Source organism: the organism of the source record quoted next, unplaced genomic scaffold, assembly GCF_019419815.1.
Source record: "Pyrus x bretschneideri cultivar Hongxiangsu unplaced genomic scaffold, Pyrus_bretschneideri_v1 Contig17, whole genome shotgun sequence".
Lineage (NCBI taxonomy): Eukaryota > Viridiplantae > Streptophyta > Magnoliopsida > Rosales > Rosaceae > Pyrus > Pyrus x bretschneideri.
Genome location: NW_025999468.1, coordinates 786,600 through 802,674, shown reverse-complemented (window position 1 = coordinate 802,674; position 16,075 = coordinate 786,600). Strand labels below are relative to the sequence as shown.

General features: G+C 37.5%; 2 protein-coding genes across 3 annotated transcripts; one reads left to right on the top strand and one right to left on the bottom strand.

The window, feature by feature from the left end:
- The first annotated feature begins 623 nt into the window (after nucleotides 1–623).
- On the top strand, nucleotides 624–5,026 carry LOC108867926. Of its 2 annotated transcripts, none has more exons than XM_048581775.1 (2): nucleotides 624–1,407; nucleotides 4,779–5,026. In XM_048581775.1, the coding sequence occupies exons 1-2, from the start codon at nucleotides 752–754 to the stop codon at nucleotides 4,804–4,806; spliced, it is 684 nt and encodes a 227-aa protein (XP_048437732.1). In that variant the 5' UTR covers nucleotides 624–751; the 3' UTR covers nucleotides 4,807–5,026. The 2 variants fall into 2 exon arrangements, with proteins under 2 accessions (XP_048437732.1, XP_018505319.1); XM_018649803.2 differs by lacking the exon at nucleotides 4,779–5,026 and adding an exon at nucleotides 1,727–1,882 and having other exon boundaries at nucleotides 624–1,523.
- Nucleotides 5,027–6,712: 1,686 nt separating this feature from the next.
- On the bottom strand, nucleotides 6,713–13,027 carry LOC103956989 (histone acetyltransferase of the MYST family 2). Its single transcript, XM_009369046.3, has 9 exons — nucleotides 12,680–13,027; nucleotides 11,784–11,872; nucleotides 11,533–11,592; nucleotides 10,932–11,141; nucleotides 10,743–10,811; nucleotides 9,901–10,062; nucleotides 8,464–8,557; nucleotides 7,503–7,645; nucleotides 6,713–7,126 (listed from the first exon to the last, which is right to left on the bottom strand). The coding sequence occupies exons 1-9, from the start codon at nucleotides 12,984–12,986 to the stop codon at nucleotides 6,923–6,925; spliced, it is 1,338 nt and encodes a 445-aa protein (XP_009367321.2). The 5' UTR covers nucleotides 12,987–13,027; the 3' UTR covers nucleotides 6,713–6,922.
- Nucleotides 13,028–16,075: the final 3,048 nt, after the last annotated feature.

Sequence of the window (16,075 nt, the reverse complement as noted above, 5' to 3'; positions counted from 1 at the left end):
GAACAAAACTAGGGCTTTTAAACCAACCAAAGAGTAAAATAGACTCTGGAGTCTTGAGTAGTTTTGAGTAAGTAGGTTATTTGGTTAACTAATTTTGGTGTTTATTTATTATGTTATATGTTGCCCAAGGATTCAACTTTAACCACCAAATCCATGAAAAATTTAAAGGGAGACAAAAAGGAGGTCAGCCTATGATTTACAAACAATACGTGTAGAATTGGCATCGTGAATTGGTTGGGATGGGATGGATGGAAGATGTCCCTAATATTATTTAAAGAAAGAAAAGAAAAAGAGGTTTCGTTTTCACACTTAATTAAGCACACATACTCTCTTTCTATTCTACTACCACAAATTTTAAAAGACTGGTCCTGACATGACATGCATACTTATTTCTTGGTCTCTCCTTTCTACTAGTCGTTGCTAATGGAATTGGAATGAGTAAACAATAAATAAATAAACAAGTAAAATAAAATAAAAGGGTTAGTCTTGTTTGTTCATATTTGACATTCTCAACACCCTTTTCTCTCCGGACTCGGAAAATTTTCGAACACCACAAGACCTCGTCAAATCTTATAATATATAACACTGCCTTCCCCTCTCTCTCCCCCTCTTCTCATTCATTATCCTCTCTCTCTCTCCCCCCCCCCGGCTCTCTCTCTCTCTCTCTCTCTCTCTCTGTCTCACAAAGACCTCTCTTCTCAGTTTCAGAAGCTGAATAGTCGAGATATTCAAAGGGTGAGACGAGAGTCAAATGGCAAGCGAATACAGCCGCTTCCATCACCACCACCGCCACAGTCAAAATCTGCGTATGCATAATCATCAGAGATGCACATTCTTGCCCATGTTATGTTCGAGACCATCCATCAAAGATGTGAGGCTTCCAAAGTCGGCTTCTGTAAAAGAAGACGCTTTGTCCCCAAGAATCAGTTGCATGGGCCAAGTGAAAAGAAGCAACAAGGTCACCGGCTTTCCAACCCCTCTCGCTACTCATAGACTACTCACCATCTCCTCAAACCCTAATTCCAAGGACAATATCAGCAGCCCCAACAACCACCACCACAACCACCTCAAGTACTCCAAGCTCAAGAAGCGCTTCTCTGGCAAAAACCTCAACAACCCTAATGCCGCAGCAGCCGCCACCACCACAACAACCACTAGAAACACCACCACAAGATGTAGTAGAAGGCAAGTGATTGTGAATAGTAAAAATGGTGGAAGTGGGCCCGGGAGTAGTAACAATGGTGCATATATTAACCTAGTGGATTTAGATCCTCCTCTGCCTGTGATAAAGAGGGTGCACAAGAAGCCTGCTGAAGAACAAGAAGAGGAGGTGAAGAGTCTTTGGAAGAGGAGATCTGGTGGGGTTGAATTGAAACGTTTGCAGCTTAAACAGATTCACCATCGTAGGCATCTAAATCAATCCATTACTGTTTGATGGGTAAAAAAGCCAAAAGGGGATTCTGAAAATATATTCTTGTACATTTTTTTTTTGTTTTGGATCCCAAATTTGGATGTATTTTTTAGGACTTGGATCCTCTCCTGAGCCTAAGGAGAGGATCCTCCTGACCAAATGACTTGGGCCGTTGGATGAAAATCCAACGGCTACAAACAGAAGTGTCCTTTAAAGTTATAATAATTATAGCCGTTGGATTTTCATCCAACGGCCCCAAGTCTTTTGGTCAGGAGGATCCTCTCCTTGGGCTCAGGAGAGAATCCAAATCTTTTATTGCTTATTCACTGTTCCGATGAGTAGTGACATAATATTAAGATACTTGTGGAGCTAATATTTAGTTATACGAATCATTAGTATTATTGATCTAATGTTTTATTTATTTGAATTAGCGATATACCCCATCATCTGATATTCTTAACATTTTTAGGATGATCTCTCTCCCCTTTCTTTTGTTTTTCTTCTTTTTGTTCAAAGTAGTAAAGCACGAAACTTATACAGAGGAGAATTTTTAAGTGGTGGCTAGAAGAACAGAGTCATGTGATGGTGTTACGCTGTTAACTGACGAATTACTCCGAATCGCCGAGGTAAAAAGGAACCGGAGATGAGAAGACCAGATCCACTCATCATCCACACAAGTTGAACGATGTTTCAAGTAACTGTTCCTCGTAAGGTTGTTATGTCGAGAAGTTTGATGGTGAAATCTACTTTTTATTCGTAAGTCATGGCCGGTATTCGGGACTTGGCAGTGCCATTGTGTTAAGGGCGGTCCACATGCGTAGTTTTCATGCACAAGAACAAGAACAAAGCATAGTATTTATCTTCGTACCAATAAAATCCTTCCCTAAAACTTATATTATGGGAACGAGTCAACACAATCCCACTCTGCAATCAACGAACGATTGGCCAGTTAAGAGAGATTTTTTAGTGCATTTGGAACATAAAGTCGTATACTCCGTGTCATAATACAAATGGAGAGATACTTAAAAGGGTCATTTTGGTTCCGATCCCTAATCAACCTAATTGTTAGACTGAAACCGTGTTTGTTTAAATATTTTGATCGAGGTTCTTAGCCTCATTTAAGATATTTAATTCATACATTTATGCATTTAATGTCCCATAAATTATGAAATTTCAAATAATATTTTTAAATATAATAAATACTTAAAAATCAATTTTAGAGTAATATTGTTCTTCACAAAATTATAACAAAAAAATAATGTACCCGCATAATTATTAACATATTTTAAAAATTAACTATTGATATATTTTAAAAGATAAAATAAATACATATAATTAGCATAGGTACATTTAGCAAAATTAAAAATGGATACAAATAAATTAAAAAATATGGATACAAATACAAATAAAAGTTTAAAAAATATGGGCACAAAAAGGAATAAATATATGGGTACAAATTAAGACTAAAAAGAAAACTGGTACAAATTAAAAAAAGGGTTGCAAATTAAAAATGAGTACAAACTGAAAAATAAAAATATATGATAACAAATATAGCCATGAATATAATTATAACAAATGTAACGTTTCTAACACTAAATGAATATATATTTAGAAATAAAAATTATTTTATTATTGAAATAATTAATGGCATGTTAAAATCTAAGGACCTTGATCAAAAATTGAAAATGAATAAGGTTTTAATCAATGGAGTAGGAAAAATAGGGATGGGAACCTAATTAAGAATACTTAAAAATATATCTTCTTACCATTTATATCATGATGACATGTGTCGTACCAACTTATATTCTAGATACATTGAAAAATCTCTCATATTAGAGCTTGTTTGAATTTGCTTATGGAATGAGCAAAAACACTTTATGCGAGACAAGAAAAAATGTTTAAAGCTCATATGACTTATAAAAGCATTTCCGAAGTAGATGTCAAAATCTTAAGTGGAAAGCATAGTTCCACTATGCATTTTGTACATCAAAAAACTTTATAACTAAAGTGTTGTTTACTGACTGGATTTGAAGGTTTTATGATTATGAGTCAAATTTGACATTAATGTCAAATTTATTTTTAAATAATTTTAATGGTGGGTCTCTTGTTTCACTAACATTTCAACCAATAAAAATTTTGTTCCATCATTTTTTGTAATAATTACAACAATTTAAAGCTCTATTTAAATAATAAAATAAAATTTGACAATTCAGTTGGTAAAGTATAAAATTTGACATAAAACTTCAAATTGTCACATCAACCATCAATTTTAATTTGACATTTCCTTTGAATATAGTCTAAAAGTGGCTTTCTAACCACAATAGAATTTCTAATTTCATCCCATCCCAAAAAATAAATCAAAATGAAGCATTCCTTCAACCAGAGACTACCAAAGTTTATAGTTTATGGACATCTCAAAGAATATCCTCATTCAATAGTACTATGATCTGGTGTTATTTATCTTAACTTAGAAGTAAGTGAAAATTTTTTGAATACCACAAGACCTCCTCAAATCTTATAATATATAACACTGCCTTCCCCTCCCTCTCCCCCACTTCTTATTCATTATCCTCTCTCTCCCCCACTTCTTATTCATTATCCCCTCTCTCTCTCTCTCTCTCTCTCTCTCTCTCTCTCTCTCTCTCCACATACAACCTCTCCTCAGTTTCAGAAGCTGAATAGTCGAGATATTCAAAGGGTGGGACGAGATTCAAATGGCAAGCGAATACAACCGCGTCCGTCACCACCGCCACAATCAAAACCTGCATATGCATAATCATCAGAGAAGCATATTCTTGCCCATGTTATGTTCGAGACCATCCATCAAAGATATGAGGCTTCCAAAGTCGGCTTCTGTAAAAGAAGACGCTTTGTCCCCAAGAATCAGTTGCATGGACCAAGTGAAAAGAAGCAACAAGGTCGCTGGCTTTCCAACCCCTCTCGCCACTCATAGACTACTCACCATCTCCTCAAACCCTATTTCCAAGGACAATATCAGCAGCCCCAACAACCACCACCACAACCACCTCAAGTACTCCAAGCTCAAGAAACGCTTCTCTGGCAAAAACCTCAACAACCCTAATGCCGCAGCCGCCGCCACCACCACAACAAGCACTACAAACACCACCACAAGATGTAGTAGAAGGCAAGTGATTGTGAATAGTAAAAATGGTGGAAGTGGGCCCAGGATTAATAACAATGGTGCAAATATTAACCTAGTGGATTTAGATCCTCCTCTGCCTGTGATCAAGAGGGTGCCCAAGAAGCCTGCTGAAGAACAAGAAGAGGAGGTGAAGAGTCTTTGGAAGAGGAGATCTGGTGGGGTTGAATTGAAACGTTTGCAGCTTAAACAGATTCACCATCGTAGGCATCTAAACCAATCCATTACTGTTTGATGGGTTAAAAAAAAAAAAAAAAAAAACCAAAAGGGGATGGCCAAAAAATATTCTTGTACTTCTTTTTTTTTTTTTTTTTTTTTTGTTTTGGATCCGAATTTCGGATATATTGTTTGATTGATTATTCAGTGTTCCGATGAGTAGTGACATTATATTATGATACTTGTAGAGCTAATATTTGGTTATATGAATCATTAATCTAATGTTTTATTTATTTGAATTAGCGACAAACCCCAACATCTGATATTCTTAATATTTTTTTAGGAAGATCTCTCTCCCTTTTCTTTTGTTTTCTTCTTTCTGTTCAAAGTAGTAAAGCAGGAAACTTATATAGAAAAGAATTTTAAGTGGTGGCTAGAAGAACAGAGTCATGTGATGGTGTTACGCTGTTAACTGAGGAATTACTCCCGAATCGCCGGGGTAAAAACGAATTGGAGATGAGAAGAGCCAGAGCCACTCATCCACACAGGTTGAACGATGTTTCAAGTAACTGTTCCTCGTAAGGTTGTTGTGTCGAGAAGTTTCAGGGTGAAATTTATTTTTCATACGTAAGTAATGGTCGGGACTCGGGACTTGGCAGTGCCGTTATGTTAAGGGCGGTCCACATGCGTAGTTTTCATGCGCTATTACAAGAACAAAGCGTAGTATTTATCTTCATCCCAATAAAATCCCTCCCTAAAACTAATATTATAGGAACGAGTCAACACAATCCCACTCTGCAATCAACGAACGATTGCTCAGTGAAGAGAGATTTTTTAGTGTATTTGGAACATAAAGCGGTGCACTTCGTGTCATAATAGAGAGATAATGAAAATACATATTCTCACCACATATATTATGATGACATGTGGTGTTACCGACTTGTGTTCCGAATACATAAAAAATCTCTCCTTTTAGAGTTTGTTTGAGATTGCTTATGAAATGAGCAAAAGCACTTGATGCGAGACAAAAAGAAATATAAAGCGCATATGACCCATAAAAGTAGCCTTCTAACCGGAAAGGGATCCTCTCCGGATTCCTTCCACCAAATCCACCGAATCAATCAACCCGGACCTTTAAAATTTAATTCAACGGCTACAAACAGGGGGCCCTTTAAAAGTTATAATAACTTTAGCCGTTGAATCAAATTTCAAGGACCCGAATTAGGTGATTGGGTGGATTTGATGGAAGGGATCCTGAGAGGATCCCTTTCCTTTCTAACCATACCAGAATTTCTAATTTCATCCCATCTTCCACAGGAAAGCTCACTCAATTGTTTCAACTCTGTTTCATCAAAAAATAAATCAGTATGAAACATTCCCCCAAGTGCCCGAGACTGCCAAAGTTTGCAGGTTATGGACATCTCACAGAATATCCACACAATGCACTGATTGTTGCCATAAGTTCATTAATTAATGTTTTGTGTAGAAAATGAGACTGTCTTATGCGTATACAGGTGTAAATGTTGAAGGCTGGCTGGAGGTTCAAAGTCCCTTGAAAGATTGAATATGCAAAATGGTTTGAAATAAGGTTTTAAACTGTCTATTTTTTTCCTCAAAAAATACTAATGTTGTTAAAGAGGGTGGGGCAGAGAGAGAGAGGAAGATAGAATTTTTTTTCATTTTGTTAGTAAATGGTTTGAAACCAAACTAAAACCGCATTGAACTGAACCGAACAATTTGATTGTATTTCAATTTTGGCTTCAAAAGTAGACCTAACCGAACCGTAAAAAGTTTCTGTGTCAATTTCACTTTCACTCAAAATTGTACCAAATCGAACTGTAACCACCCTTGCTTAAAATTTATGAACTATTAGTGAATTCATTTTCTTCTTACGAAGTTGTCAAATATTTTAGCCTTTAAATCTAATGTAATTTTGTAGCTAGCATGCATCTGATCTTCATCGGTCCCTCAAAATGAAGACCTGATTAGAGCATAACTCACATTACTGTACTAGTGAATGCTGTTACTGTTTCAAGCGACAATAGCAAATCACAATATTGCCCTAACCAAGTCATTCACGTCAACAACACAAGCCTGGTATTCAAGTTCAAATTTTATTTTTTTTGATGCCTAGGTCTATATTTATACAAGCAGCAGCAAGTTTACAGGTATTGAATGAAGCGGACTACTTATGATCACCCTTGCTCTTTATACGGCGTCCAAATCAGTTTGCTAACATCGACCTCGAGACCCCCACGTCCGGCGGCTTTTAGATGACGATCCAGGACCTTCGGGTCTGCACAAATGACATGCTGACCTTTCCTGTACTGAATTAATTCTAGACTCTGAAGGGTGTTCAATATATCCTCTGCCTTGATGGCTGTCATGTCACTAAGCTCCTGCATGGCGAAACATCATCATATATGAGTACATATCACCTGTATGTTCTACGAAACTCAACAAAAACCATATGGCATTCAGATATCTATACAATAACCCTAGGCTTTATAAGGAGAGAGGAATACAGGAAAATACAAACCCATGTTAAATGGTGTTTAAACCATCCCAAGACAAATCCAGTATACAATTCTTAACTATTTGGGTTTACTTCATATCGTGTAAAATCCCCATTTGGAGAATGGATAATTGGTTGGTCTCATTAGTAACAACTTCCATGCAATGTGCAAAACACTTCAAACATTCTCAGCATAGAGTTAAGCCACAACTATACGATGGTGGAGTCTTTGGTTTAACTAAAAACTTTGAGACACTCACCTTGATTGAAATATTTCCCTTGTGCTTTTTCAAGATATCTAGAAGCACCCGGGTCCAGTACCCTCTGTAACTCAGCAATCCTAGGTCAGAGAGGGGTCTTTCAGGCGTGCCAACTTTACCTTCTTTCTTTGATAGTTCATATGCTGCATCACATTTAATAAAACATTAGTATTCATTACTCGTAAAAATTATACAAATACGGACAAATGAGACAATCAAATAGCAAAATTTGACAACAGTCCAGAAATTGGTTTTGATGATTGACAGAAGGCAAAACTGTCTTCTGAGGCCTATTACAAACCAGAGTCAGCAACAGGTTCATTCATCAGATTATTCCATCATACAAGCATGTGTCACCCTCTTGGCTCAATTCTATGACTAAAAAATTCTTAGGGGCATGAAGTGACGGAGTCAATCACATCATGTGGTAATAAACCCATGTTTATGCCTAGAAAATGACCAAGTGATCCTTGTCATATAGATGATAGGCTTGAAGATTAAAAATAGGGGACAACTGGATAGCAGGGTATATAGTCCACCAATACAATTAGAGCCCTTTGAATTTCTTTGCAAGAGAAGATTTATATGTAAAAGCAACCTGCAAATATACAGATACAAAGGAAATTCTAGAATTTCAGTTCTTCTAATAGCATTCCTTGCTACAGAAAAAATTTAGTTAGAGAGCTTTACTTTATATTATACTATATTGAATTGAGTTTTGGCTTTATATGGTCTTCCACAATCTGCAACTGCAACTCATTGCAGGAATATAGAAGAATATTTCAAAAAACTTGTTGGCGCAAACCCATTAATAGATGTCTGTTTACAATGGTCCTACACAATTCAAAGATATTCCAAGGACTACCAATACTAAAGTCAGAACTCAATCATCGGGACAGAACAGAGACAAGAGATTCAAAATAAGCCAAAACAAAATAAGAAAGTAGGTCCCAGAGCTTACAGAAGGCAATCAAAAATTTTCCATAGCCTTTTCTTTGATACGGAGGGAGGGTGAGGATACATGCCAAGTTATAGGATTCCTCCGAATGCTTTTCCTGCATCACAAGAAATTACTAACTAAAAACAGAAAAGTGCCGAAAATTCTTCAGTGACTTCAGAATCATTTCTACCCTTTCACGTGTCTAAATTTGCAACAAGAGAGAACGGACAAAATTCCAAATTCAAAGATACAAACAAACAAAATTCTAATTTCTACAAAGTAGAACTTGTATCCAAATGCTATTTTAGCACCCTCAGAATCAAAGTTCATTACTAATAAAATAATACTTGGTTTGCACAGTTAAATCCATGAGCTGCATACACCAAGCCACATATGCACACAATAACAGATACACAGAAATTTCTTACTGTTATAGATGAAACTCAGGAAGGAGTAAATGCGAAGCTTAAACTTTGGAGAGAAGTGTTGGAATCTAAAGGTCTTCGCCTAAGTCAGTCTAAGACAAAGTATATGAAGTGCAAGTTCAATGCAAACGGAGGCTCAAATCAGTTAGAGGTGAGGATTGGAGATCAGGAAGTACCAAAGAGCGACATCTTTCACTACCTAGGATCTATCTTGCAAAAGAACGGAGAGTTGGATGGAGATCTAAACCATATAATACAATCTAGATGGATGAAGTGGAAGACTGCATCTAGTGTGTTGTATGACCGTCGTATGCCATTGAAGCTCAAGGGAAAATTTTATAGGACAATAATAAGGCTAGCAATGCTTTATGGCACGGAATGTTGGGCTCTGAAGCATCAACACATACATAAAATAGGTGTAGCGGAGATGAGAATGCTTCGTTGGATGTCTAGGCACACGAGAAAGGATAAGATTAGGAATGAAGATATCCGAGGTAAAGTAAGAGTAGCCGAAATTGTAGGAAAGATGAGAGAAAATCGGTTACAGTGGTTTGGACATATGAAATGAAGGCCTATTGACGCTCCGGTTAGAAGATGCAATTAGGGGACAGAGGTTCAGGGCCAAAGGGGTAGAGGAAGACCTAGGAAGACTTTGGAAGAGACTAAAAGAAAAGACTTAAGAGTACTTGGATCTAACAGAAGACTTGAACAGAACCGAGCGCAATGGCATTCTAAGATTCATATAGTCGACCCCACTTAGTGGGAAGAAGCTTTGTTGTTGTTGTTGTTGTTGTTGTTGTTGTTGTATAGAAAAGACATATACAACTCAAGGTAATTCAGAAAAGATATATAACTTCCAGATAATGCAAGAAGAAATCATAAAAATGATGTTACAATATTAGGACAAAGTTGCAAAAGGGAAGCAAGCAGGCTACAAATATACCCACACGGAAAGATGATATAATTCATGAATTCTAATACAATTTTCTCTTGCTTCTTCAATGGTAAAAGATAATGACAGCAAAAATATTACCTTGGAAAAATATCCAACCATATGGCAGCCCCGATCATCACATTCACATAAAATGTAAAACAGAAAGAGGTCAACATCATAATACAGGGTCTTGTGATCAAGAAATAATTTTGCCAAATAACAAAGATTCTGCCCATAAACCTTGTTCTTTTTGCCATCAACCTGATTCAATACATTTAATAAATAAAAAAAGACATATCAGCCACAAACTCAATATCTGAACATGACAAAACGATCTGAAAACTTGCATAAACAAAAAAACAAATTGCAGAAAAACAGGATGGGTGGTAATTTTCACACACCCCATTTTACTTCTCACACACCCAAATCAATTGTTTAAATATATAGAATGGTGATGGATGAGTTAAAGGGACATATTCAAAATGATATTTCTTGGTGTATGCTTTTCACAGGTGATATAGCGTTGATAGATAAACGTAGAAGGGTGTAAATGTGAAGCTTAACCTTTGGCAGGAAGTGTGGAATCTAAAGATCCTCGCCTCAATAGGTCAAACACAGAGTATATGGAATGCAAGTTCGATGGCAATTGGGGTCCAATGAGATAGGAGTGAGGATTGGAGATTAGGAAGTGCCAAAGAGTGAACGATTTCGCTATCTTGGATCTATCTTGCAAAAGGGTGTGTGAGAGACAAAATGGGGGGTGTGAAACTCACCACCCAAACAGGATATACAATGAGACAGCTTTTTATTTTCAGAGCAAAGTCAATTACAGATTGCAACTTTTGAAACCACTTCAAACCTTCCCACATTAACTTATGAAAATTAACACAAGGTTTTCCTTTGACCATCACGGGGATATTTGCAGAAACTATGCAACTAACCTCAAACATAGAAAGTGTACCACTTCGGTATATCTCATCACCAGGGGGATGCTTGAGATCACATTTTCTCTACACAGGAAAATATATAACTTATTATGTTAATAACAGAAACAGTCGACTACAGTTTGTGAACTTAACCATGAATGAAAGATACTGTAAGAAAGGGAAAAATATTGAGATACAGCTCACCATATGCCTTTGAAGCTGCTCTTTGCGCTTCATGAAATTGAGACAAAACTCACAAAAGTACAGCTTCAAAGAGTCATTATATTCGGGTGGGAAGGGGGAGAAGTACCATGTCTCAATTTCATATCTTCCAAGTTCTATAGTCGCTATATTTTTCACTTTCGTAAACTCTTCATGTTCACGCAAGCTGGCAGCATCAAGTTCCTCATGGCCCTATAAAATTGCAAGAGCACCTTCAGACCATATGTATACAAAATCTGAAACATATTCAATAAAGGCACAAGCTTTTGGATACCTCGCCAATTCCCTTCCTCGTATATAATACCATTGTCACCGTAATGTAATGTCAAACCTTTACACAAAAGAACTTAGCTAGGTTGTCATAGAATATGTTGTGCACATGTGTACCTCAATTTGTGTGTGTGTAAGAGCAAGAGAGAGAGAGGCATAAGAATTGATCCAATTGAGAAACATTAATGATCTAGATTATTAAATTCAGTTGTTAGCCAAAAGTGATGTCTATAGCTGCATAATGTTTTCATCCAAAAAATAGGATAAGCAGCAAGAAAAACAAGAAGAAATAACGATTCTAATCAGGGGATACCTCTACATGTGTCTCATCAATCTTCCGCTTCTGATGACGAGTCATTTTCAAGCTTGTAACCTAATAAACCCACATAGCGAAATATTAGCATAGGATATCTTGAAAATAAAAAGTACAGTACAAGCAACTGAAGGGGGAAATAAGGGCCATAATCATAAATAGCAGGATTTTCTTTGTACAACCCTAAACATTATCACAAGGAGAATGCTTGGGATTTCAAGTGGGGTCGACAATGAGGAAGGATGCATCACCTTGTCCTCCACTTTCTCATCAACTACGGCCTCTACTGAATCAAGATCAAGTTGGTCAAGTTTCACCCACTCGTCAAGCCTCCTATTGACTGACATAAGGAACAAACATAAGAACAACATCATAAGAAGTATTTCATTGAGATCATAACAGAATAATTTAATTAAATCACCCCCAGTATAAGACGTTGAAAACTAAGTAAATAATCACCTGATGGAGCTTATCCAAAAGTAAATTTTTTAACAGTTCTGCAATCAGTAAGCTAATTACCCTGTTCTATTATGATGGTATAAAAGATGGAATTTCCATGATATCGAACAGTGAGACTTTTTACGAGAATCAAACAACAAATCCACATATAGGAATGACATTAATAAAACAAGTTTTGTGTTGAGTATTATGGCATGTAAGGTTTGATTCATGAAATCCCTTGCACCAATTTTTTTTCTCTATATATTTTTATTTCTAAAAAAGGCCTCACAATCCTCCATCATCATTAATCACAAAACTATCCCTCAACAGGACAAACATACGTCTAGCCACCACCTTTTCATCATCATAGAAAATGTACATTCATATTACTCCTCAATTTTTTTTTAGCAAACTTATTATGCTCATCATCTTATGTCACTCTACATTGTAACGTATCACTTTGTCAAATTCTCTACTACCAGCAACTTTTAAGAGATCTATCCCAAATTTGAGTAATGTCCCAGCTGAAAACTGAGCAAGTTCCCAAATTTAAGGTATCCATCAATTTAACCAGCTAAATAAGACCCCATAACAGCAAACAATACACTTTACCAAAAGGAAAAGAATTTAAAGTACAGATCAATTAAACCGAAAACCCTAACCCTAATTCGCAAAATTGGGCAGGCAACGAGGAAATTGAACTTACACTCAGTGTAGTGGACGTAATACTCGTAGTCGTTGGGCCCACCGCAATGAACTCTCCGTCGTTCAATGACCTTGACCGGGTGGTACTTGTTATCCCTCCACCGGCACATGACGCGCGTGCCGACCTCCAAAGGAAGAATCGACGACTTTCGCTTCTTCAAAAATTCCGACTCCGGGGTTATTTCGTTGGCCGAAGGATGGTATCCATCGCCTGCCTGAAGCATTCTCTCAGCGTCGCATTCGGCGGTGGCCGGATTAGGGGCGGCAGAGCCGTTCTCTGCACTCGCCGGTGTTCCTATCGAAACCATTAATTTAAGTCGGTTGGCCGAAAGGGACTCTGGAGCTGTTGATAACTTGGTATTATTAGAAGCGGGATTAACTCTGGAAGGCTGTGGGCCGGGTCCGTGAGAGGACCGTAGGTTACTGGGCCGGATGACATAGAATATGGGGAACATTCACATACGAGATTAAACAGAAATTTATTTGCAGTTGTGGATTAAGTTAATTTGTCATGATAATTGTTGAGCAAAATTTGTACACAATATGTAAACAAATAATTCACTTGACACAATTTTATCCTTGTTCATTTTTTTGAAGAGGGTTTTATTAATTTAAGTTCAACCCATTCTAGGCTACTTTCCTATTAATTACAACCCTTCTTTTGGGAAAGGAATACCCTTTGATTCTAATATGAATAAATCGTAACTTAGGAATTTGGATGTTTATTTGATTTTGTGACAGCATCTAGGTAGAGCCCTAGATTTCCTACATACCCTCGTTAAGGGATCAAGTCACTCGTAGTTCCTTGTATATTTGTTGGGGTTTGATGCCTTGTGCAGTTTCAGCTTGTGCAGACAAGGAGCATTTAATGTCTTGTGCAATTTTAGCTCATGCGGGCAAAGACTTTAAGCCATTGGAGCGATTGATGCCTTGTGCAGTTTGAGCTCGACTTTGAGCCATTGGAGCATTTGATGCGGGCAAGGACTTTAAGCCATTGAAGCATTTAATGCCTTGTGCAGTTTGAGCTCATGCAGCGCAAGGACTTTAAGCCATTGGAGCAAAATGTGGCATCGTGTCATTCGAGTCTTGATGCGGCTTCATGCCATTTGATATTTGATACGACTTCATGCCATTTGAGATTTTTCTTCGGCTTCATGTCATTTGACATTTGATACGACTTCATTCCATTTGAAATTTGACGTGACTTTGTGTTGTCCGACCTTATTTTTATTCACGGAGTCCAAAAATATAAAGCTCACGTGAATACAAAATTGTTGTTTTACTTCAATCTCACATGGAGCAATATTCCCTATAAAACTAGGAACTTTGTTGCATGAGCAGCATCCATTAATTGGAAGTCTAGGAACTTGTGCTTGAAGACTTCTCTTTTACTCTTTTTAGAATTATTTATTTGATCAAAGTAGCAGGAGTGAATTTAGTTTATATAAACCAGGGATTCGTTTCGGTTTCACGGTTGCGTCTAAAATTTGATATCAGACTGTGTACGTATCCTTAACGAAATCAAACCGGCGTAGTTCATAAATTTGGAATGACTTTGTGCTATTTGAAGCGGCTTTGTGCCATTTTGATTTGGATTTGGCATTGTAGAAATTTTGTATCAATTATATGCCAACTGATACAATGGACGAATTTACTTTGGAGATCATGTCCACTGACGTCACTTGGAAAATTATACCAATTAATAGTTAATCAGTATAAACCCCCTTTGACTGGCAACTTTGTTTTATGAGTTCAACTTGCTTCGTAATAGCAAGGCTTTCGGTGGAAAAAGAAGGGAGAACGACTATTAAAGCTGCGAAGCCAGAACATCAAAGCTGCTACAGTATCGTCGTCTCAATTACTGTACAGAGCTTTCCTTGACGAAAACTTATTTATTTCCTTTACTTTTAACTTGTAGCTTCTATCATGTTATCTCCATTTCATCTTTTCTTTGTGCTTGCGTCAAATCTTCTAGCAACTTAGAAGACAACTTCCTTCATTTTTTATTCCCTGCTGTAGCTTTCTTCTGCAGACTTTACAATCTCCATTTTCTCTTTTCTTTGGAATTCCTGACACAAAAGACGTTCTCTTCTTTTCCCCTTTGTCTTGTAGCATCTGTCAATTTTACTTAATGCTTTTGGTTAATACTTTTGACCCAATACTTGATCAAAAATGATAACCACATTTAAGTCCTTTGAAAGTCATCTTTTTCCTCCTTTCTAGTCAATTCTTTGAAGAACGGAGCGGCAACAACACGCCAAAATTCTCCAGTCGTATTCCTCTCTTTTTGATTTGAAGTTTCTCAATGGAGCAGCAACCATTTCAACTCCACATGTAGCACTGCGGACTTCTGTCGCATTTGAGCAGCTCGGACATGTTGTAGCGGTTCAGAGTAGTTGGTGCACAACTTCCGTTGGGCATCACAGGTTGCAGAGTGTTGATGACGGCGAAGACGCAGCGACGGTAGTGCTTTTCTTTGCCGATGCCGCTGCTGGTACTAGGATCTTGGCGAAGGACTGCAGAGAAGTCGAAGGTGTTTGGCGACTGCGAGCTGCTGTCAAAATCCAAGCGAGAAAGCCGTCCTCCCGTTCGGAGCCATCACCGGGTACAGTGGGTTGGCGCCATTCTTCCACACGAACCCGACTCCCGTTGGCGGCATGGCAGCGGAGGAAAGGGAAGCCTCTGTGTTTGCCAATTCGAGATCCGAGCGGTACAGTGATGGGTTTTGCAGAGGTGGCGGAGAAGGGAGACAAGGATGCCCCTTCGTCTTTGGTTACTGCTACCTTTGCTGCCGTTGGTGAGAGGAAAGAGAAGAGTTTTCTATTTTTTTTGTTTGGGAATTCGCGAGAGGGAGGACACCACCCCATTTTTGCTTCGGGAATGAGAGAAGCAAAATTCTTCTCTTCCTCCAGCAAATTAGAGAGAACCTAACAGCAAGATACTTAAAAGAAAATGGATCTCTACCTTTTAAATGCTTCGTTGGTTTGGAGGGAGAGATCTGGAGATGACCTCTTTCCGGGTTCGGTATATCATATAATTCCAAGATTAAATTTCTTTTCTTTTTAACGCAACCCTCACTTCTCCACTCCATCCTAATACCACTCGACTCGAAGGGAGAAAATTATTTGATCGGTAAAGAGTAATAATATGGCTGCTAGTTGTGTATCGTAAACCCTCATCTAATTAGCATGATATGCCAGTGCATTCATTTTTTTTTCTCTTTTTTTTATTTTAATTTCTTTCAACCTGTTTGTGTGATAATATCGCTTTTATTCTTGTGCTAGTAGTTTTTGGACGTCTATAAAATTCAATTATCATTAAATCTCAAAAATGCAAATTTACAACTGTACACTTTTAGATTCAAAGTTTAAATCTTGATTTCTACATTAGTTGCAAG